This window comes from Pezoporus occidentalis, unplaced genomic scaffold (genome assembly GCF_034315485.1).
Source record: "Pezoporus occidentalis ecotype Australia unplaced genomic scaffold, CSIRO_AGI_Poc_V1 ctg213, whole genome shotgun sequence".
NCBI classification, from domain to species: Eukaryota; Metazoa; Chordata; class Aves; order Psittaciformes; family Psittacidae; genus Pezoporus; species Pezoporus occidentalis.
Window position 1 is genome coordinate 1,983,096 of NW_026913997.1, and position 26,352 is coordinate 2,009,447.

Consider the following 26,352-nt stretch of genomic DNA (forward strand, 5'->3'; position numbering starts at 1 on the left):
TATGTTGCACACTTGTGGCAAACTTGTTCCTAATGAAAGCTATTGTTACCTATTTTTACCCACTTTAAAGATACAAATTAAGGAAATCGACTCAATGTTAACTGTGATTGAAGTTAATAAAGAGATCTTTTATGCTGTGCAAATACACCCTTCAGAAGGTCAGTTGTACTAGTACAACCTAACAAATACAAATGTGAGATACTGAAACATACGACTGCACTGTGTTTGAGAGGGTTTTTAATCCATTTTAATTCCTCCGTTTCCAACATCTAGAATATATTTCGAAGTAAAGCAGAAAATACACTTCAGTGCTCACTTAAAAGAGTTTCTTCCTATGCTTCTCACAAACTTTTTCATCACAGTTTTCTAGCAAATCTTTGAATAAATAACCACACGTTGATGATGATCCTCTTTGACCAGATAATGCAAAGCTATCCAGTCTATCAGGCTGAGTCAAACATTATCCATCCACTTTATCATTCTTAGGCTTAACACTCTTGCTAATACAGCTGGCTCGTTCATGTCTGGTACCATAGAAGTAGTAGGAGTTTCAACAGCAGCACCGTCCTGTTTGCTTGTTTCACTGGATATAGAAGAAGATGTCTGAGATGGTGTCCCAAGAAACAGGGGAGGTCGCTTCAGCTTTACTACACAGTTGCTTAGGGGCTTCTTAGACATTGTGATCTTGAATGTTGCTTGATGTGGTGTCCCATTGTCAGCACTCTGCCTTCTGCAGGGTGCCTGGGAATTGCTGGGCACTGCTGGGCACGTTGTGGAATACAGTTTCAGAAGCTACTCTGTGCAGTGTCACATTTTCAGTGTTGGGTCTTTTCAGAGTCACTGAAGAACATGAAACATGGCAAGCAGCTGCCTTATGAGGCTGAATTCTTGACTTTGATATGGGTACTTGTTGAGGGACCTGAGAATCTAATTGGCTTGGGCCCCACTTTACACGGTAAATAGCCTTCCTCTTCAGTAAAGTTGATTAATCGTCTGTAAAACAAAGAACTTCAGTGAAAGAAACTAATTATGTACAGAAATTATTCTTTTATAACACTGCTATTAGACAGCCAAATGCAACAGCCATCCACAAACCTGAAGTGCTTTTAATTTCTGCATGTTATGGTATCATTTATGGTTCCTAACTGTTCATTGCTGCAATCAGTGATGAATACTACCGTGATAAGTAATGTTACTTATGTAATATTTACCAGTATAAGTAATATTACACACTAAAAACTGCAAGAGATACAGTGCACAAACAGCTGAGTGAAAATCAATGAGAAAAAGTTGGAAGAGTTAAGAGAAAGAAAAGACTAAAAAGCTACAGATTCCATCAGATACAAAGTCCACTAAATACTGGTCTGATGTGGTGTAAGTTATCTACAAAAATGTAAGACCCACTTGCACATAAAGACAAGATGTAGCATTCCACATTATACAGTTTGAGAAAAAGACAAGATGTAGCATTCCACATTATGTAGTTTGAGAAAATAAGAAAGATACTTCTGCTTTCTCCCTCCCCCATTTCTTTTCAATGCAAATGATTATGGATAATCCTTCAAGAGAAAATGTTCATATACAAAACAAAGCACCTACATAAGAAAGCCTATGGAGTCTCATGGCAACTCTAATTGGCAGCAGTTTTTAAAGTATTACATATATGCTGTTTCTCAGTGTTGGCAAAGAAGATACCTAGAAGATTTTAATTCCTCATGGAAATAATAAATGATGCCACAGAAATTCAGGTCATGCTAAAACAGCTGAACCGGACGTTAGAAAATCTGAAACCCAACGAAACAAAAACTAGACCAGGCCAGGTCAGAGGGATGATCAGTAAATACCAATAATTTTTTTGAGAGATGAAGAAGAAGGGGGGAAGGAAAGAACATGGAGACCAATTTAAATGCAAATGCATTTAAAAATAAAACAAAGGCTTTCAAACTGTGGCTCTGTTGATGGCTCCTACGTGGGGGAAAGCTACTAAAGCCCTGAAGTAGAAGAAAGAACATGTTTGAATCAGATCATATCTAGATTTTCAGCCGACAAAGAAAAGCTGTAATTTTAATTGACCTGATTGTTAGGAATGAAAAAACTTTTAGCTGGCAGGTCAGTACTGTAAACAGGCTATGAGCTGTGAGAGCCACTGACAAACAGCTTAAAAGATACTCTACAAAAGCACTGATACTCTTCAGGGTACCTGCATTTTGGACTGTTAAAGATCTGTGAAATGTCACAGGGATTCATACAAAAGAATAAACAGTATCTGAGGGTAATATTTCTTCTTATTGCTCTTGCAAAACTGTTACTTGGTGACACTCTTCAAACAGAAAGCCTGCAAATACCCCAGTACTTATTACAAGGATTCTGGGGAGTTCTTCCTCAGAGCCACAAGATGAGAATGGATTCTCAATATCTGCACATTACAGACCAAAAGAACCACTAAAATGAAAAGGAAAGGTTGAACGTTCGAAGATTTTGTTCTCTAAGAGTAGCAATGAGGTACATGTAAAAGAGAATCAGTAACTAGGTTCATTTACAGTATTGCAAGACACTGTATGGTCTCACCAGGACCACTGCTGCATGTCAGGAGTTTTAGCTGAAACCTAAATGCAGCATTTTGGGAGGGAAGAAATTGTGCTATATATCTGCTCTATTTTAAGCCACCTAGGGAAATCAGCGTACCTTTTACGAACTGGAGGCATATGATGCAAACTGGCTTCCAAAGGGCATTCTTCAAGAGTCCAACATTCTATCAGCTCCTGAGGTACTCTCCAGTAGCTGATACCTGCATTTTAAAGGGACATTCTATTGATTAGCTGAGGGAACATAGTGTTATCTGTACATACACCTGACTAAATGAACGTATGTATTTTATTACGTAGAATTTCAGCTCTGAATCTCTGCTCACACGAGTGTTATTTACAGCCAGTGTGGTTCCAGGGCTTCCACCAGAGTGCCCAATGCTAGCAGGCTATCACCCCTTGCATGTGGTAGCTCTTACTACATCTATTCATTCATGTAAACTCATTCAAGTCACCTTCTTGGAACAACCCTTAAGACCCCACTGTCCCCAGATAGCCACTACTACAGAATATTTTACAACATGTCACTTACTGAATGAGTGAAAACATATGCAGAATCTTTATTACAGTAAATTGGCAAATATTTTTATCTTTATATAAAAAAGTAATACTACTGAAATAAAAAAATTAAAATAAATAAATAAATAAATAAATAATACTCTACCTCTCCCATCCCAGGCACTGAAAGCATCCATCATCTTTCTTAAGTCAGGTACTGAATAATAGCTCCAGATGTATTGGATGTTATTTCCAGCTTCTCTAGAAATATTGTTTTACAGGTAACAGTGATGTGATAAATCTGGCTAAGTCCTTACAAATGTACACTGCTGAAATGCATTAAGTCTTTTTACCAAATCCTAACTATAGCAACTTAACAGTAAATGTTTTGTAAAGTAAATGTTACTTAAGTTTCATTCATACAAAAGGTTCCAAACAGCCATCCTTCTATGATCTGTATGCCTCTAAACACTGCTAAAAATGGGTATTCATGAAAGAATAGATGTTCATAAAAGAATAATTACAAAATTAATGATGCAAAATTTATTCTTCTGCATCTCAATCATTTATTCAAAGGGAAAACACAGGAGGAGGACAGATACCTGATGTTATGTGTTCACATATTCTTGGAATAAATATTTATGTTCCCAGCCTGAATTTAGGAAAATTTACATCTTAATTATAAAGATGAAACATCAAAAGCTCTACTGTAATCATACACAGATACACATAAAGATACACAGTGAAGCACACTAAGTGGGACTAAAAGAAAGGCAAACTGCTTCCAGACACTCGTAAGTACAGGTCTACCAATAACTTATAATTACTGTCATAAAAATACATTAATAGTGTAGTAGAAAGATACATGTTCTAGAAAGAATTATAACCATTTTCCTTCATCTTCAGTTCTTTTTGGTGTTAAATATTTCTTCCAGCTGCCTAAAAAGACCGTAAAATACTATTACATGAATCATGACCAACATTGTGAATATTTCTGCAACTTTTTCTGGATGGACATTCATTCACTGTATTTAGTGTAAATATCATCCTAAATTAGAAAGCAATTTTAAATGGTTGAGACATTTTAAAAAATAGCAAGTAAAACAATGAGAACTTAAAGCAACAGCATGCTAGCCACCTTCTGTGGACTCTCAAATTCTTGTACTCCATGCTTAGTTGTTAATCTTTGTTTATTTGTTTAATGTGACCACTGTATTGGGCAGCTGTTTTCGAAGCTGGAAAGAATCTGATTTCTTTCACAGATTTATAGTACATTAATGCTGTAATATGCTACATATAATACTATTTAGATATTATGTGAGTGTTCATCCTCACTTCATACTGCTTTCATGTGTTTGACAGTCATCTTACCTTTTGTAAATGCTTTTATGATTAATTTTTGTTCCCAGCTCCGTATTAACTGCATCAGTCCCATCAGCTTTTGTGGCATACACACCAATAATTTTACTTTCACAGCTTGCTCCAGAAGTGTTGAGATAGTGCAGGACCCAAACTGTGGGCTTGGTACAAACCAAATCATAAGAGTCACAGAAATCTAACAAAGCCTGGGGAAGAAAAAAAGAGAAAAAAGAAAATAAAAAATACCAAATATTAATAAGAATACAATGGTTTTAGTTGAATAAGCTTTCATATTTAAGTTTTCTTAACTGACTGGTGAAATCTGTTATGCAAATTAAGGAGGTGGTTTATCCAGAATAATGTCTGCAATATTTCTCATCTGATGTTACAGAGAATATTGTAAAACTAGGAGAAAGTCACAGAAATTAAAGGCATGGCAGATCCCTAATATGGAGAAAAACTTAAAGACCTGGAAGTATTTTATACTTTTCAAAAGGAAATGAGTAAGGGAGAATGTGAAATACGCAGAACAGTAGCTTACTAAGAGAACACAGATGACTGTCAAGACTAACACAGACCTGGTAATATGAGTTAATTTCTGATCAGCAAATTAGAATTAGCTTTTAAGTTACAATACTTTAAAACAGACAAACCCTAGGGTTTTAAATAATACATTCACTTATTTCTTGTTCTAAAAAAATGGCAAAGTACATTTGTATTCTGAGTTTCAGGATAAATTTGTAAAATTGAAAAAAGGCCAAACCCACAAACATCCTGAAGGGATCAAATCTAATCACAAGTAAAATTTGAAGGCATACAGGGAGCTAATGTTGTTCCTATTGCGCAAGTTCTCCAGCAGACTTGCAAGTAAACAGAGTCAATTTAAACTGTTGCTGTATTGCAATGGGAAAAGCTTAATTTAACATGTCCTTAACTACTGTGGCTGCATTATCAACTCTTAAGTTTCCTTAACCTAAACCTTTGAATTTACTGATGATTAAATATGGTAATTAAGAAGTGCTAACTTGCATATACTACAGTTTTAGTATCTGATGCTAATGAATGATGTGGATTAGAGAGCAGATCTTTAAAAATGTAAGAAATGTCAAGACCTTTTTAAGCTCTATATTTGACTTTAAAGAATATGTCTCCATTTCATTGGCCAAATGGTCAGACAGACTGTATGGGTAAGGGATGCCAAAATAATCTGCTTCCTCCTGCAGTGCAGTTCGAGTTTGTTCATCTTCAGGAATCCGAACTTCTCCATGCAGATAATCCAAAAGATATTTAAACAGTCTTCCATCTCGGTCAATTACACATGCTCCTGAAAACATAAATTATTTGAAATACTGCTTCCAGCAAGAGAAGCCGGACTACCAAATCATCAAGTAAAGCCTTTATATAAAGTTTCTGTACTAGTTTTACCTGCTTAGGAGGAGTAAGTTTACTGTCTCTGTTCTTTTAAAACTACTATTTCATTTCCCTGGAATATTTGTTATTTGAAGATAAGATTCTCAGTGCAGTAAACATTTCTTTGGAATTTCGGTGAAATCACCGATCTGCATAGGACCATGCCAACATACAACCTCAGCTGTATTGCACTTCACTTAAAATGCTGAAATCTAATTCTGGATGCATTTCTAATTCTAACTGCAGATACATCTTTTCTTGCTATTGCAGAGTTTGGGTTTTTTCCCCAGTTTTGGATCTAGGCAACTAAAAGTGTTAAAAGTAACATCAGCTCCAGCACACATCTAGTCCAGCCTTCCCTGAATATTGCTCTTTTTCTCTCCTTTGCCTGCTAGGCTAAAGGACCACAACGGAAACTGACCAGACTACATGCAGCTGCATACAGTGGGCTGTTTACTGCAACTGAAAGATGGCAGCAAAACCCTGCCTAGAAAAATGTCAAACATTTCAGATATTTTAAACAGTCAAAAGCATACAACAAGGAATTACTGTATCTATCATATCTTTAAGCTGGACATATTCTGGCAGGATTTCCAAGTCACAAACAAGTGTGAAATTTGACCTATGAATAGTTTATTCAAGCTTTCCTATTAAGCCATGGTAGTGAAATATGCAATCTTTACCAGGTAAAGAAGTATTCTGAATCGATTGGACCCAAATCTCCTTATGTAATGAACAGAGCAAGGTGTCTCTGGAGAATATAGGGGTTCATAAACTTCAGTTTCATATTTTTACTGAAGAAATACATTCCAAAGCCCCAGTTTGGTCTGGGTCAAGACACAGTAAGCACTGTACAAACATGAGTAGTGTTGTGAAATCCAGATTAATTACCCCTAAATCACGCACACTTAATCGTTTTACATCCTGGAATTAAAGAAGCCAACTGATGCTCAGCAGATTGGAAAAGAGATACACTGTAAAATGCACAAGTATATACAAAAGCATGTATTTGCCACAGAGCTCCCTGATCAGAATCATATTTACAGCTTGAACATATTTACCTGACTCATCCACTTTTAGAGGAAAGCGTCCACTAAACATAGAAGCTAGCATTGAATCCTTAAAACGGCATAAAGACTCAAGCCTGGCTGTGTACAAACATCCCTGCACATTAAGTTGTAGAATACCCTGGCCATCTTCAGTCTTGTCCCCTTCCATTGCATTTGCAAATGATGATGCTAATTGTGAGCTATTCAAACCTGAAACAGATATAAACAGAAGAAAACCTAATGCCAGTTAAGACTGGAAGTGGATGAGCTCAGTCCTCAGATGTTTTTACGCAGCGATATAGTAAATCAGCTTTGAAAACAGTTCAGGAGATATATTGTTGTAAATAGCCAAATATTCTACACCTTTACTATAAAAAAACCATGGCATTTTACTTATCTAGGAAACACAAAGGTTGCTTCTGACACAACTATGTAAGCAGAATTTCATGGTGAGAACATGTGAGAAGAGCACTGGAGGGACAGTGAGAGGACACTGGAGGGAAAGGAGAGAAAAGATTTCTGGGAAATCTTGCTTCGAGTATAGTTCACAGCACTGAACATGCAGTAATTCTGCACGAAAACCGACTTCTTTAAAGTCCAACCTTTAATTAGGGATGCTTTAACTAGTTGTTGAAGCTGTCACATAATTCATGCCACATTGCCAATAAATACTCGTGCCTGCCTTGAGCTCCCTGCAGAGGGGGCCCCTGTCAGGGCAGAAAAGGGTGGCACAAGAAGCAAAAGAAAATATTTTAAACTTTTTTTTTTATTTTTTTAAAGGTTTTTTGGGGACGACGGGGGATGTTTTGGTTAGTTTGTGGGTTTGGTTTCTTTTTTTGGGGGGTGGGGTAGAGCACGCCCTTTAAGGGTTAATGACTTGCTACGCGCCTTCCGCCCGCGCATCTGCTTTGACCCGAGGCGCAATACGCCGCTGGTGGGGCGCTTACCTGCGCCACCGCCTCCCGCAGCCCGGCCGCCTTGCTGGGTCGCCTCCCCGGGCCTGGAGCGAGCGAGGCCCCCGTGGTTCCGCAAAATGGCGGCTGGGCGGTAGGAAGGGCCGGGCGGGAGCCGAGCGGGCAGAGGAGAAGAGAAGACCTGCTCGCGGTCTGGCGGGTCAGCCGCCTGTAGGGGCGCCCACGGTCCTCCCTCCCCCGCTTAGCTCGGAGGGGTCCCTCAGGCACGGCGTTGGTGTCGGTGTCCTGAGGCTGACACATGTAAACTCGGCTATTCTGTAAGGTGGAAGCCTTTCCTATTAATCTTACTGATTTTTATTTATTACAAGTAAATGTTTACTCGGGTGGGTTTGACTCAGTTGTGTTTCCTGTAGTTTCAATAGTATCACAGCTTGAGCTGTTCTAACCCATAGTGTTCCCGTTTTACTTCACAGAGGCTGCAAACCCTTTCTGGTTAGCTCGGGCTGGGACACCACCTTTGGCCCGAGGTGGAAGCCCAGATATGGGCGCTGGTTTCTCCTGTTCCTGTGCATCTCGAGTAGCAGCACTGAGATGGGTGATTTCAGAAGGGTGATATGCTGGTACATGCTCCGAGTTAAGATGGAAAAGTCTGCTTTGGTTAAAATAGGCAGCAATGGCAGAAAAAAAGTAGCCTCAGGTCAGCTGGTGTTTTCTGCCCTACTTTGACAAGACTGCTCATCCCTTTGAGCAGACTAACTTGCCAGCTGTGTGCCAGTAGCAGTCTCTTTAGTTCTGATATATACAAGTGCAGGCATTGTAGCTTCTAATTTGCTTTTGTGCTGCTTGCCTATGAAACGGGGGTGCGGTTCTGCTGCAGACTTCTGTACTTTTTTCAGAGCAAATTTTATGCATTAGAACGGCACAGAAAAACGGAGTCGAGGTGCTTCACCCCAATACAGCCATTTCACAAAGACTTGCAGAAGCAGTGTCCCGTTAAATTGTCTGTGTCTGACATATGGTTGGCTTGCTCATCAAAATGAAGGCACAAATAATGGAAAGGTAAAGAAATTAGATTCTCACTATGCTTTTGTCTCAGCCTCATTATGCCAAGTTTCTGTACAGGTGAGGCAGCTGTATTTCCCAAAAAAAAAAAACTAACCCCAAACTAACAAAAAGTTTGGAACATTATGTGTAATTCCTGCTTAACTTTGTAATCAGATAGAGAAAAAACTCTTTTTTGTCATAACATATCCCTGTGAATACAAATGCCAAATAACAAGTAGTTCCTGCAAGCTTTCTGGAAAGCATAGGCTATTATATGTTTAGAAGATACAGTAAGAAGTAACTAAATCCCAAATGTCAGCAATATATTTTAATTGCTATCCGAGGTCCACTAAAAATCCAGTTATTTAGCTGTACACTGCACATACAAGAAACGTACCTATATTAAATAGCTTATCTGTATTTACATAGCAAATTAGCTCAGTCATAGCTGTAATTCATGTTGATTTTCATCCTGTATTGTCCTGGGTTTTTACTCATTGACATTTTGTTACCACATTTAAGGTATTTAAAATTTCAACTGCAAGCTCATTTGCTACAGGGTCAAATTAAAGGATGAGTTAACAGTCACAGAACAGCTGCTGTTATAGCTGTGCAGCTTGCTGTATTCTGGTGTGTTACTACATTTTGATTTTTGAGAATATGTAAATATTTATAAGCTACTGTGGTTTCAGTTAATATTTAGGAGCATAGACTTGTAATTCAGACTTCAGTCAAGTGAAGGACATTGAAGGGAAGAGCCATCTGAATCAGACTGCATCTGGTATGATTTAGATGGCTCGTAAAAAGGGAGAGGAGAATTTATCTTTGAAATTGTGTACTCTGAGTGATCACTTGCTACTTAGAACTCACTTTTTTATCTTAATGCTGATTTGCATTGGTATGGCAGTTAAAGCTACAGTAAATATATACTTCACTTTTTTAGCAACTAACCATGCTACAGTTGCAGAGCTTAAATGGCTTGCCACAAGCACCGTGGCTCTCCTGTGCTTTCTGAACAGTTCTTGGCTAAGAATGCACCCAGAAGCCAGGTCCTTAATGCTTAATATCTAATTAATTAAATAAACACACAAGTTACAAGATGCCACTGAATGTGATACAGACTGATAATTCATGGATGTTGGATTTACTATAACCTAAGTAAAAATAGGTATAATAGATTATTTTTGTGGAATAATGGTGTCTGGTTTAGCTGTATCTTAGTAAGGATATAATGTCTGTTGTCCCTACTCTCTGTGAATAGTTCATAAACAGGAGTTGCAACTTAAATGTGGTCATTGTTGTCATGTTACCATATGCTGTAAGTTTAACCTCCAAATTTTCTCATTGTAAAACATTCACTTAATGAAGTTGCAGCTTCCTGTGCTTGTTTTCTCCTTGTGTTAGTCAGTATATGTACACAAACAATGCAGTATGTTTTGGACCTCACATTTAACTATGTGAAATATCATTACTATTCAAGGTCAGTACAGCATGTATTTGGTATAGACGCATGCAGCATAACAAGCCTGCATGAGCAAACTGCCTTTTCAGCTACATGTTCTTGGGAAGTGAACATGGTGACTTTGTTTTGTTTTTCACTAATTTCCAAAGGAAGCCAGGCTTACACACATCCTCTGTATATTTGTGTTTCAATTTGCTAATTTCAGTCAGATCTTACAGAGGGGAAAAGGCATTAAGAAATGGATTTTCATTAAGCTTCTGCAAAAAAAGGGTGCGATTAGAGGAAGGTGTGGTCTTAATACTAAAGGAAAAACTGTAGCACAAGCTCAAGTCTTGTTAGACATCAGAGAATCTGCAGAGGGAGGAGATGTTCTACATAATCTACATAGCAGTGCTTTAGTAATAACTCATGCTTTACTGGACCCTATGGAATTAATTCTTCCACCAAGATTCTTCTCAGAGATGGATTTGCAGGTATGTAGTAAGATACAATTTCAATACAACACTTCCCACATGGTTAGGGCTTCTGCAGCAGGTCTGCCTCTGCACGTCTGTCTTTCTTTGACTACATCTCATTTCTGTTTATTTTAAAGACCAGTCATAGGATCCCAAATGCCCCAAACCCAGAATTCCGCTCTTAATACGTGTTTAAGATTTACAGGCTGTGAAACTTGGCAGTGCTTTAAGCTCTTCCCCATTTTGAGCAGCTGGCAATTAACTAGAGATTTTTACATGTGAAATGTTACAGTATGGGAGTTCATCGGTGTAGTGTAAAGGAAAGTATGACCACAGGTGGAAACGCAGTAATTCACATTTTGCTTTAAATTTATCGCCCGCAGTAGTGACATAAACATTAAATGGAAGCAAATTGGCAATTGCCCCTGCAGGACTTTGGACTGTTGTAAAACTGGAGGAAATGAAAACATACGATTGGCTCTGGAGGAAAACACTGCCTTCTGGAAAGAATAAGGAGGTAAAGCTTTATTTGATTGGTTTTCTATTTTTAAAGTTATGTAAGGTTATTTGCTCTTCTATTTGGCCAGACTTTTACAGTGGCTACAGTCTCTTCCAAGTTGCCTAGTAAGGGGAAATGTACCAAAGGCATATAAGGAGTGCTGGATCAAATCTGTGTTTTAAGGGGATTGCTTAGAAGTACAGGATTTGCAGCTTCAGGGCTACACTGGGAAACCATGCCATGTATCATATAATTAAAGAATATATATTAAAGAATATATATAAAGAATAATAAGAAAAGAGGGACTCTCCAGATGCTGTTTGTAGCAGATTGTGAAAATCGTAAGTTGATAAAGACACATTCTCAAATAATGCCACTGATGCTTATGTATGCTTTCTTTGATTTACTTTATAGCATATTGTAATGTTAGCATGTGGAAAGGTAAGATTTTAATGATGGTTACTGCATTATGGAACATAATGCTTTATTTCAACCTTCCACATCTATAAATCATCAAGTAAATTAAAACTCTAATTCTCTTGAGATTTTCACAAACCCATTTACTATTAATTTGTGGATTTCTGGATCAATATTAAGAATTAATGTCCACCTGAGCTAATGGGAGGACTGGGCCACTGGAAATGAATGTATGTGAAGGGAGTGTTAAAGAGCAAAGGCCTTTGGGCTCAGAACACATTTTGAGGAAAGGCCTTTTATTAGACTAAAATACTTCCTTGCAATTCCCAGTCCTGATATTACCTGAACCAAACTAAAAGTGGGTTTGCTCACATTCTAACATCAGAGACTCCTACCCTTACAAGTTGGTAAGTATGCAGGCAGCCTGCATACTTGCTATAATATATTGGTTTTTAAATTTAGCGCTGTTGTTTTCATAACTGTCTTGATGTCTGTCTATTCAATTTTTGTCATTTCATCTATTACTAATAGCTAAAGATCAGCCAGAAGTTTTAACTTTCCACTGAGAAGGAATTAGTGGCTTTCTCCTTTTAACCTAAAGGAACTCTTTGAATGGAAAGTGTAGTGCTGTCAAAATCTGACAAGTGGACTATCCGTAGTTCCCTGCTCTCTTCATCACAGCATACTGAGATTGATGCTAAGTGTTTATACAATTAATACTTAGGGGTTTTTTTAACATTACTAACGGTTGCTATTTAAAATGGTTTTGCAAAGACACGTAGTTGAAGAGTTACACACATCCCACTCCTTTTTAAAAAACACTAAAAGAACTAGAACTGTGGATTAAAGGTTAGTAACTTAGCATATCCCATTTCTGACGAGAAATGACTGTAACCGCATGTATGTAAGAGTACCCATGAACTATTCTAACATGGGCGATTTTGCATGTACGTGACAAAACCACTATAGCACCTTTCCTGTTTTATCAGCAAAGCATCAGGAAAGGTGAATGCTGGTTGTGGTATAAATCCAGCTGTAGATACGGGCTGGGTTTGTATCCATCCTAGCTGTGTGTTTTACCTTCGAATTATGAAGCACAGAGTGTTACTGATTCTCGGGTAGTTTCATCATCTTTTCCGGCTTTCCCCTGTTGTTTTATTAAGACGTTGCACGGTGGCTTAATTCTGAGCAACGCTCCATCCAACACGAAACGCGGGCACGGTCTGTTTGCAGGTGCAGGGCCGCGCTCTGTCCCCTGAGGCCTGACTAGGACCGTTTTCTCCCCCGCCGGCCGCGAGGCCCGTCAGCAGCGGTTGGGCCCAATGGAGCGGCTGCCGCCCAACGGCCGTTGGCGGGCGCGCAGCCGTTGGCGGCGCCTGCGGCGAGGCAGGAGGTGGCGCCCTCGAGCTGGGTCTCGCCTGTGGGGCCGGGAGGGACCCGAGGGCCGGCGGGCGGCGGCGGGAGTGGGCTCCGCTGTTTGCTTAAATTTGTAGCATTTTCAGTGCGCTTTGTTCAGCTGCTTCGAGTTAAAATCGGTCCTGAGGAAGAACAAGCTGGTATGGTCATATTGTGAAGGGATAGAACTTTGTGGTTTTTCCCTTTTAAGTGTAAACTCCAGTAGATAGCTTGAGGGAATGGACAAGCTCAAAAATCCATGATCCTTTTTAGTCTTCATGGTTATTAAATATTTTGCCACTCTGTCATAATGTAACTTAAGTCTCGAGCAATTCATTAACCTGACTGAATTGATTGAACAGAGGTAAAGACTGAAGCAATTTTCTCAGCTTCAGAGATGACAAATCCTGGTAAGAGATAATGAAATTTAAATTTTTAAAGTGTGAGAAAGATCATGTATTATTTGGACATTCCCTTTGACAATGTACAGGTTCATTCCGATGATGGATAAAAAAGCAAATGTGAAGTCATCTATCATTTTCACCTCCGGTGCTGTTAAAGGACACATGAAGAACAGGGATGGAAAATTAAGAGCTGCAAAATGGAATACTTCCTTAGCATCTAAAATTAAGACTAAGTTAATAAGTAAGTCCTATTAAAATAAAACCAAAGCCGTCTACTGTACTTAGAGTATATGCCTTCAAGAGTAGTAGCAGTTGTATTTAACATGATCTGCTGAATTCCTGCCTGTTAAAGACATTAATGCAGAGAATTTTAGGAGAGTTTGACACAACACATGATTGTAAGTTGTTTTATTTATCCAATTCTCTGACCATTTTATCATAGAATCATAGAATGGTTTGGTTGGAAGGGACCTTGAAGATCATCCAGTTCCAGCCCGCTGCCACGCACAGGGACACCTTCCACAAGACGAGGCTGCTCCAAGCCCTGTTCAACCTGGCCTTGAACACTGACAGGGATGGGGCAGCCACTGCTTCTCTGGGCACCCTGTGCCAACGCTTCAGCACCCTCACTGTAAAGATTTTCTTCCTAATGTCTGATTTTCAGTGCTTGCTCTTTGGCACATACTGTCTTGGTAATATGCAGTGTCACTGGGGGTGAAAAGTAAAATATGAGCAGGCAGGTTTTCATTAGGATAATGGAGAGTATGTTTCTGATTTTAATATTTTTTCTTTCTGTTGTCAGAACTCACGTTTATGCTTAAAATGTTTGAACTGTTTCATTTGTAAAATGCCTATTTGGTTTTTAGATATTTGGAAACATTTTTACACCTGTGAAACTATAAATTTTTAAACACTTTCTTCTTAAAATAACCTTATTAAAAAAAATCCAGATTAGAGCAGAATCCCTGCATGAAATAAACTTGAACATGAAGCTGACAGAGCCGTCATCAGAATGACAGCCAGCAGAAACAGTTTTATATTAGGAAGTACTATTGTTCCACCAAAACCTACAGATGGAAATGTCATTATACAGTGATAATTAATGCAGAGAGGGCCTGCACTGAAGCTGTTGAAAATAATTATTTTGTCTCCTTTAGATAACTCATCTGTGTTAAAAGTATCTTTAAAACAAAATAATAAAGCATTAGCTGTGGCTTTGAGCATGGAGAAAGAAAATTCTCGGAAGCTAAAGAATGAGAACATCCTTCTTCAGAAGGACATAGAAAAGCTCCAGCTTCATAATATCTTCCTTCGTCGAAAACTAAGTTCTTTGGTATGCTGCAAATAATGTGATTTAAACTTAAATCAGCTAAACCAAGCTTTTTTTTTTTTTTTTTTAACTTAATATTGCTTCTTAAAATGGTGATTTAAAAAATATACACCTCAGATCTGTGAAGTTGTCTCATCTGGTAGCATTCATGTTTGATAATGCTTTCGTGGAATTTTTTGGTACTGTTTTGTCCATGAGTGTATATGTCTATCCATAGCTATTTTAGTGTCAATGTCTCCTTTATATTTAGTGATATTGAGATGGTATTAAAAATGAGTTTGTGCTCAACTGAGTGTTAAAAATAATACAACACAGATTCACCTCTAGATCTTAAGTCAGAAACCACTTAAAATACATCTATTTAAAATTCATTTTTCTTTTACATGCAGAATACAACTCTTATAGAAATAGAAGCATTTTTGAATTATAAGCTCTTAAATGCAATAGAAATAAGCAGTCTTTCTGAGGTAAGATTTTTTCACACTATTACCATATTGAACTCACTTTTCAGGATAATATATTCAAAGGATCTAAATGAGTGCAATGTTCAAAATATTTAAGTATTTTAAAACATTTACCACAGTTCCTTAAAACTTGGGATGAAACCCCAGTCTAGTGAAATCAGAAATCAATTAAATTTTGCTGTTGCTTGCAGTAAAAATTTAGGATTTAATCTTGTTTACAAAGTATCTGAAAGTTAAATATCAGCCCTGATGAAGTCATGTGGTTAAAAAAAAACAACCAAAGCATAGCACTTCAGTATGTGGCATTCTTCACCAATGAATGAGCTACTTGCTTTCTTTGCTTGGTGCTGCAATTAATATGTTGCATGTGGAAACTTCTCTAGAAAACATAATCCATATTATTCCTTGTGTCATGACAAAATTACAGTTGATTTTAAAAAAACTAATTTTATAGTCTGTTCTGCAGTTGCTTAGAGTTGCTCTGTGTTTCTATATGTATAATACGGTTTGTGTTAGTTACAGCTAAGTTTTAGAAAGTCTTTACATTGTTTGGGATGCAGGTAGGTTACAGGTTCTGATAAGTTTTGCTACAAAGTATTTTGTTTAAAATTACTCTCTCTGTTTGAATATCATACATCTCTCATCAGTACTTCTGGTTTTTGGCCATATTTTTTTTTTCCTCCTGTGAATGTTACTGATACTTAAAACATAAGAGAATGTTCAACTGTTTCTGTTCCCCACTGTTCTTCTTTTGGTTCTTCAGAGTTATCTTCTGTCAGCTGGTCCAAGTAGCCCTACTGATGACGAGTTCAAGGGTACCTGTCAGTCTGCTAGGTAGGTGGTTGTATTAAATGTGGAATTTGGTAAGTGACTGTGGGGTTTTTTTACAGCTAATCTTTGTATATTGTCCTAAAAATTTTTGAGGTAATGGGAAACAATTTCCAGTCTAATTCAGAAATTACCTATTTGCAACTTGGAATTTATATAGAGAGCAGTAGACAAAAGTTGTGTTTTAATAGCTTGCTGGTTTTGTCGTGGGATCTCCCCAGCACAAAGCAGGATTCTCTATCATTAAAAAATATATATTTGCCCCTGACTTGGAACCAGAGTGCATACTAGAGTTCTTTGTTTTCTGCTTTTATATATTATTAAGGAAATGTTTTAAATGATTGAATGTTATGACATAAACTGTAATAAAATTCTTCAAAGTAAAATTTCCTCTTTTCAGATCTCTAAAATTGCCAGTGAAGCTTCCTTTAAAAGCCACAGCTAATGCAAAACAGCAAGATAGACCTTCTGTGTGTGAATTACCAAATTCTCATAAGTGTACCACTGTTTTGCCAAAGGAAATGCATTCAGATCAAGTCAAGTTTGCATTATCATTGCCTTCTGGTACAAATCAAAAGTTAATTGAAATAGACTCAGTGGAAACAACCATTGACAAAAATATATTTTTTAAAGGTATGTTGTATTTCTGTACAGGTGATTTATTTTTCAGAGCTATCTGAGAATTAGTATTTAATAATTCATTACTTGAAGTGTGATACGGAAGGTATAGTAAGATTCTTAAACTGTAATAAACTAACAAAAAAATGGAATTCTCACCCATAAGTAAAGGTGTGCTGACAGTCACTTGCAGAATAATGTTCATTGAAATAACACAGCTGAAATGTAACAAAATTGATGTGAACAGAATAAATTTAGTAAGATAACCAAAGATGAACTGTATTTGTTATAGAAAATTACCTTTGTATTTACAGACAATTTCAAAAATCCAACACAGGTAAAATATAAAGTTAGCTCTAGTTAATGAAATTTTTAAGGACCAACCACAGAATGTGTGTATTCAGTTAAAAAAAGTTTGTAATTTTCCATGCTTCTGGTCCAACTTTCCATAATCTTATTCTGATAACTATGCTCCAGCCTTTCTTTCCCCAAGCTGTTAAAATTTTTCTTTTTGCAGAAAATCAATTACACACCGAACTAACTTGCGATAGTGCCCTCCTGACTCATGTCAAAAATACACAATCTCTAAGACAGCCTGAGGAACTTACAAAACAACACAATGATAGTTCATTGCCACTCAGTGGAAATGTGACTGAAAGGAAGAAAGACAAAGAACTTCATAAGTCAACAACTAAACCTAATATAAAGGATTTTGATAAAAAATGTAGCTCAGATAATCTGCCGTTCCATGGTATCAACAGCAGCAGCAACACTAATGATACGAATTTGCAGGACAGTTCAAGTGACTCATCTCGCGTTATTCCTTCAGCTCTTAAATTTAACAATGAAAGCAGGACAGATTTTAAGAAGCTGCTTTTGACTGATAAGATGAAGCGTGAAGAAACTGTTTATGGTGCAGATATGGAGTTGACTGCCAGTGATGCAGGAGAACTACTTGCAGTTACAGTGAAAGATAAAGATAAGTTACACCAAAATAAAAATTGTAATGCCAATTCTGATGATAAAATATTAGCAAATTTCAGAAAAGTAAAATATTCTAAGAAGGATAAAGAGAAAATTAAAAGCAAGACTGAAGTCCATTCAGATTTATATGCAGAAGAGAGGCACACAAGGGCTGACAGCAGTGAAGTTTCAAAAACTACCGAGTCACAAACTCAGCTATTCCAAAATCAGACAGAACAGCTACCTACAAGAAATCCTGTAGGGAAGGTGAGTTTGCCAAATACCAGCAAAGATTGTCAAGCACAAAATTGCCCAAGTGAAGCTAAATATACTTGGAGGACAGACCAAGTTAACTTAAGGAGTCCAAGAAAACAGGAGACAGATAAAGAAACTTGCCCAGAAACATTTAAAGACATGGAAAGCAAAATACAAAAAGCAGACTCAAACTCATCTATTAACCAGATCACACCAGAAGTTTACTGTGCTGAAAATTTACCATTCCAAGATAACACTTCTAATGTATTGCCTTTACAGTTGGACTTTCTGCATGCAAATGAAAAACACAGCAGCCCAAAAATAAACAGGAAGACTTTTCAACCCCCTTCTAAAATCAACACAGCAAAATACTGTAGAAAGGAAAATGGGCAGTGTGGAGGATATATTTCAAAAAAGCCTCAAACAGACATAGACCAACATGACAGCAAAAGAAAACAAGACCAGAAGAACATCATAAAGAGAAAATACAACAACAAAAGAAGTCACAGCCAAAGTGAAGAAACTGAAAGTGACAGCATTCATAAAATTACTCAGAAAGCAGACCAAAAGCTTAGACATTTTTCGCCAGGCAGATTAAAGGGTACGTTGGCGAAGGCTAGCCGAAAAGCATTTATAATACCAAAAGAAAATCATACACAGTTCTCACTTCATAAAAATGAAGCACTAAAAAATCATTTGCATGCAGATGCTGTTCCTGGAAATAAAATAACTGAAACTCCGAAAATTGAAGCAGCTTTAGTTACTCAGAATGGTGTAGCTATGAATACACCGCAAGATAAAGAGCTAGTTGATGATGATGCTAATATGTTAAAGAAAGTAGATTCTTCAGCAGCAGCACATAAACAGCCTCACATTAGTAATTCTCCTGATAATCGGGTAAAGTGCAAACAGAGGTTTAGTTCTGATACTACTGAGACCAGACCAGAAATAAATTATTCCAAGGATCTTAATCAGGGGCCACAGAATAGCTTGGATGACCAGGAAGTCCCTCATGGGATAGATTCCTTTATGATCAAGTTAAAGGCCACAGTTCAAAAATCAGAAGTTTTTGACTTCTTACCTGTCAAGTGTTCTAGGAATATGCCATTAAATGTAGATAGCTTTTTCCAGGAAGGTCTTTCCAGTGTGGAGCTCCCAGTTCTTGATAACCACAGTGGTTCCATGAACTTCTCAATACTGAAAAACTCTGAAACCAGTGGGGAAAATGATCATAATAAAGCACTGGATGCTGGAAAAGCAGAACAAAAAATGGATCAAATTTCTAAAGAGACTCACAAAAAGACTCTGACACCTTGTCATGGTATGTGAATGGGTGAGAAAAAAAAGTAGCATTTTGAATTAGGTAGTGCCTGAAATAGTGGTAAGTTGTCTTCTTTTAATTCTATCCTACTCTTACTGCTTGCTTAGAGTGGATAAAACGGAGTTTAAAAAGGTAGGACTGAAAAATTACCAAAAATATTTATATTCTATATTGATTACCAGTCATTGTGGGAACTAATATCCTTGTTACTTTTCAATATATTCCAAGATGACATTTAGTTGTGCAGATGTAAGTAGTCAACATTCTTGAAGAGCAATTATAGTTGGAGCATTTTTCAAAGAATGTGATGGAATTCAGAAAGTTTGAGATAGAAAGATGCAATAGATGGAGCTTTTGTACAAGGGTAATAAGAGTGAACTGTACACTCTTCCCTTCATAAACGGAGAACATAGCTGGACTTTAAGAGTTCATTTGTATTTCTTCAGAAACACTGCAATTCAACAGGAATTCTGAGATCTAATAAAAAGTACTTTAAGCAGGCTTTCTATAGAACCTACCCATGAGCAAACTATCATGAGACAACCTCTTTATTAAGTAAGATACATTGAGAAAAGAAACTTTAGTGTAGTCTGAATGATAGGTTTAGATTCTTCTGTAATATAACAAAATTACTGTAATGGAGCTAAAAGAATATATGTCTAAACATCTGTGCTAAAGTTTAAACATGCTTTAGAATGTAGCTTTGAAGGTTCCTGTCACGAGTGGTCTATTTCGTAAACATTTATTCCCAGCAGGTTCCCGTTTACTTCATTGTCTCTGAAAATGTCCCAACACCTAGACTGTTTCCTGGCTCAAAATTAATGGTTTGAATCCCAGACTATCAAGCAAATGCTGCCTTGGCTTCTTTTGAATACTAGGACACAATGGCCAAAAAAATAAAATCTACTGTTTTACATGATCACAGAATAGGAATACCGGCAGAATTAGACCATTGTGCAAGGTATTAGTCCTGGTAATTTGTAGTTGCATCTTCTCATCTTTGATTCCTTCTTTGGAAAGTAGAAGAAGGATGCCATAATTGTATTACCTTTACAGATATATTAGTAAACCCTTGTGATCAGCAGTATCAAAGACTACTGTCATAAAAAGCAAGCCAGTCATTTGATCTTCATCCATTTAAACATAGTTCAAAAATCAGTTCATTTTTCATTCTGTATCCAGATCTGTATCTTGAATGAAAAGAAAGCCAGGAAATGGCAGACTCGCTGATGAAGACAGGCTGAGGAAGTTGGGGCTGTTCAGCCTGGAGAAGAGAAGGCTGCGTGGAGACCTCATAGCAGCCTTCCAGTATCTGAAGGGGGCCTATAGGGATGCTGGGAAGGGATTCTTCATTAGGGACTGTACTGATAGGACAAGGGGTAACGGGTTAAAACTTAAACAGGGGAAGTTTAGATTGGATATAAGAAGGAAATTCTTTCCTGTTAGGGTGGTGAGGCACTGGAATAGGTTGCCCAGGGAGGTTGTGAATGCTCCATCCCTGGCAGTGTTCAAGACCAGGTTGGACGAGGCCTTGGGTGATACGATTTAGCGTAAGGTGTCCCTGCCCATGGCAGGGGGGTTGGAACTAGATGATCTTAAGGTCCTTTCCAACCCTAACGATTCTATGATTCTATGATGCCAGCTCTTCTGATCACTACCTTGATCTGTACTTAGAAATATACCCTGAAAGTCTCCTGTGATGAAAGTCTCTATATAATTAGATCTATATGAACATAAATATTCATGCAGGCATTCTGCTTTCTTAAATAATGCAGGCTTACAGATGTCTCAAAACTCTTCGTGCTTAAAAGAATCTGAACTGATCTCTAACCTTAAGCTTTAGGAAAAGCTTGGAGTAACAGTTTACTTTCACTTTAAAACCAGTACAAATGAAGATCTTAAAGCCAAACTTGGGAGGTTTTTCATAATCAGAGAGCCCTCTTGTTTGCACCAAATGAGCATTGCTCTTCTTTAACAAACTCCTTCAAAGACAGTGCTTTTTCTTTTGCCTTCATAAATCAGGTGGGATTTGCTGCAAGCTGCGCAAAGTCACCTTAATATGTCTCTCAGAAGTTAGCAGAAATACTCTGACTTGACGTCTCTGCTTAACACATTTCAGAAAACTGTTGGTGAGATAATCACTCTTACCCAGTGAGATATTTTACTTGATCTCGGTACAGAATTCTACTACAGGGTAGTAGAATTCAGCTTTATCATCTTGACCATCAGTTAAGAGTGTGTATGCTAGGTTGGGCAAAGCCTTTAGATGCTATAATAAAGTCTTCACTTTTTGACATTTTATTAGTGTGAAGATAAGCACAACAAAAAGTTCATCTTTTATCCCATATGTCTGTGAATTTATTCTATGAGATAAATAGCATCCGTTTGCTGCCACAAAGAATTTAAGGTAAAGCATTCAAACTTGGGAAGTGAAGAGTGTTTTAAATTTAGTTCCTTTGAAAAACTATATACCAAACATTCTCATATGGATGCAGTAAATCTAAACCTTGACCTATATCAGTGAGGAATGTACACTCTTTGAAGAACTTTTAAGGAATAAACAGATTAAGATTATTTATTTCATCTTGGATTGCTGTCTGCATTAAATCTTAGTGTTTTTCAGAGACTATGATCAATAAATGGGTTAGAACTTTTCAAAGTGTGGGCTAACAAATAATTTCAGTATTTGTCCCAAGTTATCAAAATACTTGTTTAGTCTGGCATTCTGAATTGTCTTAAAGGGATTACAGAAAGCTGAAACAAATAGTACTACTTCTACCAAGGTTGTTTATTCTTTCTCAAGGAGTATTCCTCTTGGGCATATTCAGTGGCTCAAAATATGAGGCATTGTAAATAGTTTGGTAGTGTACAGTTTTGAAGATAAGGAGGCCCACTTAATCACCTTGCTATGTTCTTTTTTATGCATATGTGCCCCAAGAGCAGGCTTAAAATTGGAAAATGCAGGACTAGAGAATGCTTATACAGGTTGCATCTTTATATTGTACATGTATGCCCCCTGCCCTGCATTCAAGGTCATGAGCTGTGTGCAGTTCTGTCTTTTTAAATGCAATAACTCTTGGGAGTTCTAAGCCATTGGCTGCAAATTATGGTGCTTATGGGGCTTAAAATGTCCCAAGAGCCATAGCAGACCTCAAACAGCTCCAAATCTGGGTAGGCTGAAAGCTGTTGTAGTTGCCTTTCCTTTGATCATCTATCCATTTTCATTGCGCATCTTTAGAGTAAGACCGGTAACCAAAGTACCTGAATTAATAAAAACATTTTTAAATAAGTATGAATTAAAAGTTTACTCAGTTCTGAAAATACTTAAAGTGAGGCATCTACACTTCTGTATTCACAGGAAGAAAGGTCTTGGAAGATGTTACAAATACTAGTATACAATCTCACACTTCTTCACCTAAATCCTGCAAAACCTTAAAAGAAAACTCAGTAGCACCATCTGGACGAACAAGAGCCAGTATTTGCTACAAAGAACCCAGACTAAACAGGTAGGTTTATGTAAATTAGGGCTTTTGTGCTTTTGGTTTTTTTGAGTACCTACCTATCTGAAATAAAGATTTGCTATTAAAACCCCCAAATAAACAGCTGAACTATTTCTTTCACATACCTCTTTTGGAAAGATTCTTCAGTGTTGATACCTGTTAGTGTGGCAGGATCTCCAAGTGCTGAAGTAAGACACCAACGTACGAAATAGCATATAATGTAACATTTAAATATAGCATATAACATTTGATACTAGTAGTGAATAAGTGAATTCTTAATACATAATACATGATATAAACCCTTTTACAGGCAGATAATGTAAATGTTAAATGTAAGCTTGTACCACAGTAATGTCCTTGTAATACTGTCAAGTGGCAAGATAGTTTATGCACTAATAATATATAATGCAGTCATTTTGCTTTAACTTGCTGTGTCTAATATAAGAAATACTTTCGAGTTTAAGATATTTTAATTCCATTATTAGTTACTTAACTCTCAGTGTTCTTAGCAGATTTACTGGCACAGGATTTACAACTGTTAAAAGATAACACATAAATTTTGTAATAATTATTAAAATTTAAAACAGGATTTTAAAGCCAAGCCTCCATTAGGAAAACAAATATAGTTGCATTTACATGAATACATGTAAATCCCAGTGGACCTTTAGGTTGATTATTTCTGAGTATGTTTTGAGAGTTTCTTGCCACTGAGTCGGTTGTGGTTTTTTATTTGGTTTGGTTGATTTGGTTTGGGGTTTTGTTTACGTAAAATATTAAGGAAAAATTAAGCTGTGTTTTGTGTGTATTAGCAGAATGCATATTCGTGAGGTAAAGACAATATTAAAATTTCCCCATAATAGTGTTGAGACTGCAAGGATTATAGCAACTTCATGACAAAGGTTTAAAAGGAGTATGTCTTTTTTTTTTTTTTTTTAAATTATTGTATGTTCTTATACACACCCAAAATATTTTTGTTTACCTCTGTAAGGAAGCAATAAACTGCAGCCATGAGACTGTGGACATATAGGAGCTAAAAGTAATGTAGGAAGTGTCTTTTCACTTTACTGCTGGCTTTTCAGAAATATTTATGCCAGATAGCTTGTAAAAGAAATGCACAGGGATTAGAGTTACGGTTTTATTTTACTAATTGAACTGAATACTAAATGCTGTAATATTATGATGTTTATACAGTCTCCTCTTATACCCAACAATGGTAAGGTTCTGTACTTCTGGAGAGAGTCAGTACTTAACAGAAAAAAAGTGTGGATGTCACTCAAGATTTTAGATTCCTGTCTCCTATTTATATTTGATTTTCAGGTATACTATCCTGAATGGATGATGTTAAGCTTTTGGTATAAATAATTTTTGAGTTTTTTTCTTCTAGGGAATGGAGTTCCAGTTACATATTAATATGATACAGGACACATAAAAAGACTACTATATTTAGCATTTGTTCGGAAAATATCCATGCCTTGCTATTTCAGACACATTTCCATAAATTTAATTTCTTTAGTGTATCAAGCTTTCACTGAAAGTATTTACCATTTGGAATTGGTAGTATAATTGTAGTTACATAGGTGCTCTGTGATATTCATACATTGTCTTTTATTTCTTTTGTTTACAGCAAATTAAGGCGTGGGGATCAGTTTACAGATACACAATTTCTGAATTCTCCAGTCTATAAAGTAAAAAAAAGGAGCTTTAGAAGTAAATCCAAATTGATTTGAAGAAAAGCAAATTGCCTTTATGAACAATTCTTCTAAAATGGGTACAATTTTTGAACTATATCTATATGGTTAGCTGTATAGAGTGTTTATTGTTCTTTGATTAGTGAAAGTCTTCAGGTATGGAATTTCCTGGAAAGGAGTCTATATAAGGAACACAGAGTACTTTACTGAGGAAGGCAAACACTGAGGTTAGGCTTCACTATATTTTTCATTTCTGATCACCAGTTTATAATTCTGTTCAAAGGGCTTGCAGCACTTCTTAATTTGTAAGAAAATTGTATGTTTTAATGAGAACCAAAAATAAATCACCTTTGGGAATTTTAATGTGAGTTTTTTCATACTTACCATGAGTAAATGCTGGTTGGAACAGACACAAGCATCCCAAATTTTGATTTATCTACTGAAATAGTTGGAGACAGTCCCTTTTAATGTGCATGTGTGTGTATATTTGTGTGTGTGATACTTGACTTTCGGATTTGACAGAATCATACTGAAATTTGAATGAGGAAGTCTCATCTTGAGGAACAGCAGAGAGAAGTCTTGTGTCCAGAGTTTGTGCTGGAGGCAGCCAGAAAGAAAAGAGCCCTGCAGTAGAAATTTTTATACTTTTTCCAAAGGCATTCACTGTTGAAACTTCCAGAGACCACACCTTTGGTTAGCTATTCCTTTCGTGTGTTATGGTACACCTCTTTATAAGAGATGTAACTGATATTCTTAAATGCATAATATAGTCTTAAAAATACCAAACCAAACTGTACTCTTTGTACTTCATTGTAGCTCCTATTGTACCCTGGGAAGCTGTTGGAGAAAATAGTCCTGGAAACTGTTTCCACACATTAAAGACAAGAAGATGATTGGGAGTAGTTCTCATTGATTTACAAAGGGGAAATGATGCTTTATTAACCCATTGGTGTTCTGCTGTGAGAAAACTAGGTTGGTGGGTGAGAGCAGTAGATGTTTGTCTCAACTTTAGTAAGGCTTTTGACATTGTCTCTGACAAAACTCCACAGACAAGCTGACAAAGTATCTATTAGTTAAGTGCAATATGAGGTGGATTGAAAACTGGATGAACCACTGGTCCCAAAGGGTTGTGATCAGCAGCATCCAGTTTGCCTCCGGCTGGAGGCAAAATACTAGAGCTCCCTTGGGTTTCACACTGGGGCCAGTACTGTTTAATATAATCATTAACAACCTGTATAATGAAACAGAGTTCAGACTACACAGATTTGCAGTGGATACAAAAATGGGCGGAGTGTCTGAAACACTAGATGGTTCCATTGCCATTCAAATGAACCTGGACAGCCTGGAGAAATGGGCCAAGAGGAATCTCATGAAACTCAACAAGGGGAGCTGATGTCTTTCTCCTGTGAGATACCAGAATTTCAGCTGCATATTTTGACAGAAAAAAACAATTCGTACATGGAAAGCTAGATACAGCTTTCAGGTGGGTCCCTTCTACATGTAGGTCTTAAACTTTAACCATAAGGAGTAAAGGGGCACAAAAACATTATTTACAGGTTTTTGTTGTGGGTTTTGTTTTGTTTTGTAATGAGATTCTGTAGCTCCAAGGCAGTTTCCCAAAGATCCTGTTGTGGGGGTTGGAATGTATCAAAGCTGGCAATTAAGAGTGACCATGGGAAGGAGGAACTTTAGTAGGCAGTTAAGAGTGACCTGTCCCTGACTGGTACTTGGAAGATGTTGGAACTGGCAAGGAACAAGGACTACGGAACTGGAAAGAGGATGTCGATAAGAAAATCAGATAGACCTTTCACCTGATGTAACCGCAAGGCAAACACAGATGGGCTTTGCTAATTGCTTGGAAGCATATAGATATCGTGTAATCTTTTCAATAAAC

At 37.1% G+C, this 26,352-nt stretch overlaps 2 protein-coding genes across 7 annotated transcripts; one reads left to right on the forward strand and one right to left on the reverse strand.

Annotated features, from left to right (window-relative positions):
* Positions 1 to 219: 219 nt before the first annotated feature.
* On the reverse strand, positions 220 to 12,959 carry KCTD18 (potassium channel tetramerization domain containing 18). Its single transcript, XM_062619735.1, is given in 10 exon segments — positions 220 to 498; positions 501 to 777; positions 779 to 875; positions 877 to 993; positions 2,686 to 2,788; positions 3,250 to 3,344; positions 4,455 to 4,648; positions 5,555 to 5,766; positions 6,914 to 7,111; positions 12,773 to 12,959. Coding segments are annotated over 9 exon segments (1,290 nt in total). The 5' UTR covers positions 7,071 to 7,111; positions 12,773 to 12,959; the 3' UTR covers positions 220 to 460.
* On the forward strand, positions 10,188 to 24,815 carry SGO2 (shugoshin 2). 6 transcript variants are annotated; one of them, XM_062619725.1, is made up of 10 exons: positions 10,188 to 10,794; positions 11,160 to 11,293; positions 13,578 to 13,732; positions 14,649 to 14,824; positions 15,211 to 15,288; positions 16,049 to 16,119; positions 16,514 to 16,746; positions 17,249 to 19,270; positions 22,629 to 22,776; positions 24,395 to 24,815. In XM_062619725.1, exons 3-10 carry the CDS (start codon positions 13,588 to 13,590, stop codon positions 24,495 to 24,497), a joined length of 2,976 nt encoding a protein of 991 aa, XP_062475709.1. In that variant the 5' UTR covers positions 10,188 to 10,794; positions 11,160 to 11,293; positions 13,578 to 13,587; the 3' UTR covers positions 24,498 to 24,815. The 6 variants fall into 6 exon arrangements, 5 of the variants coding, with proteins under 5 accessions (XP_062475709.1, XP_062475708.1, XP_062475712.1 ...); XM_062619724.1 differs by lacking the exons at positions 10,188 to 10,794; positions 11,160 to 11,293 and adding an exon at positions 12,991 to 13,085; XM_062619728.1 differs by lacking the exons at positions 10,188 to 10,794; positions 11,160 to 11,293 and adding an exon at positions 12,991 to 13,085 and having other exon boundaries at positions 17,249 to 18,550.
* Positions 24,816 to 26,352: the final 1,537 nt, after the last annotated feature.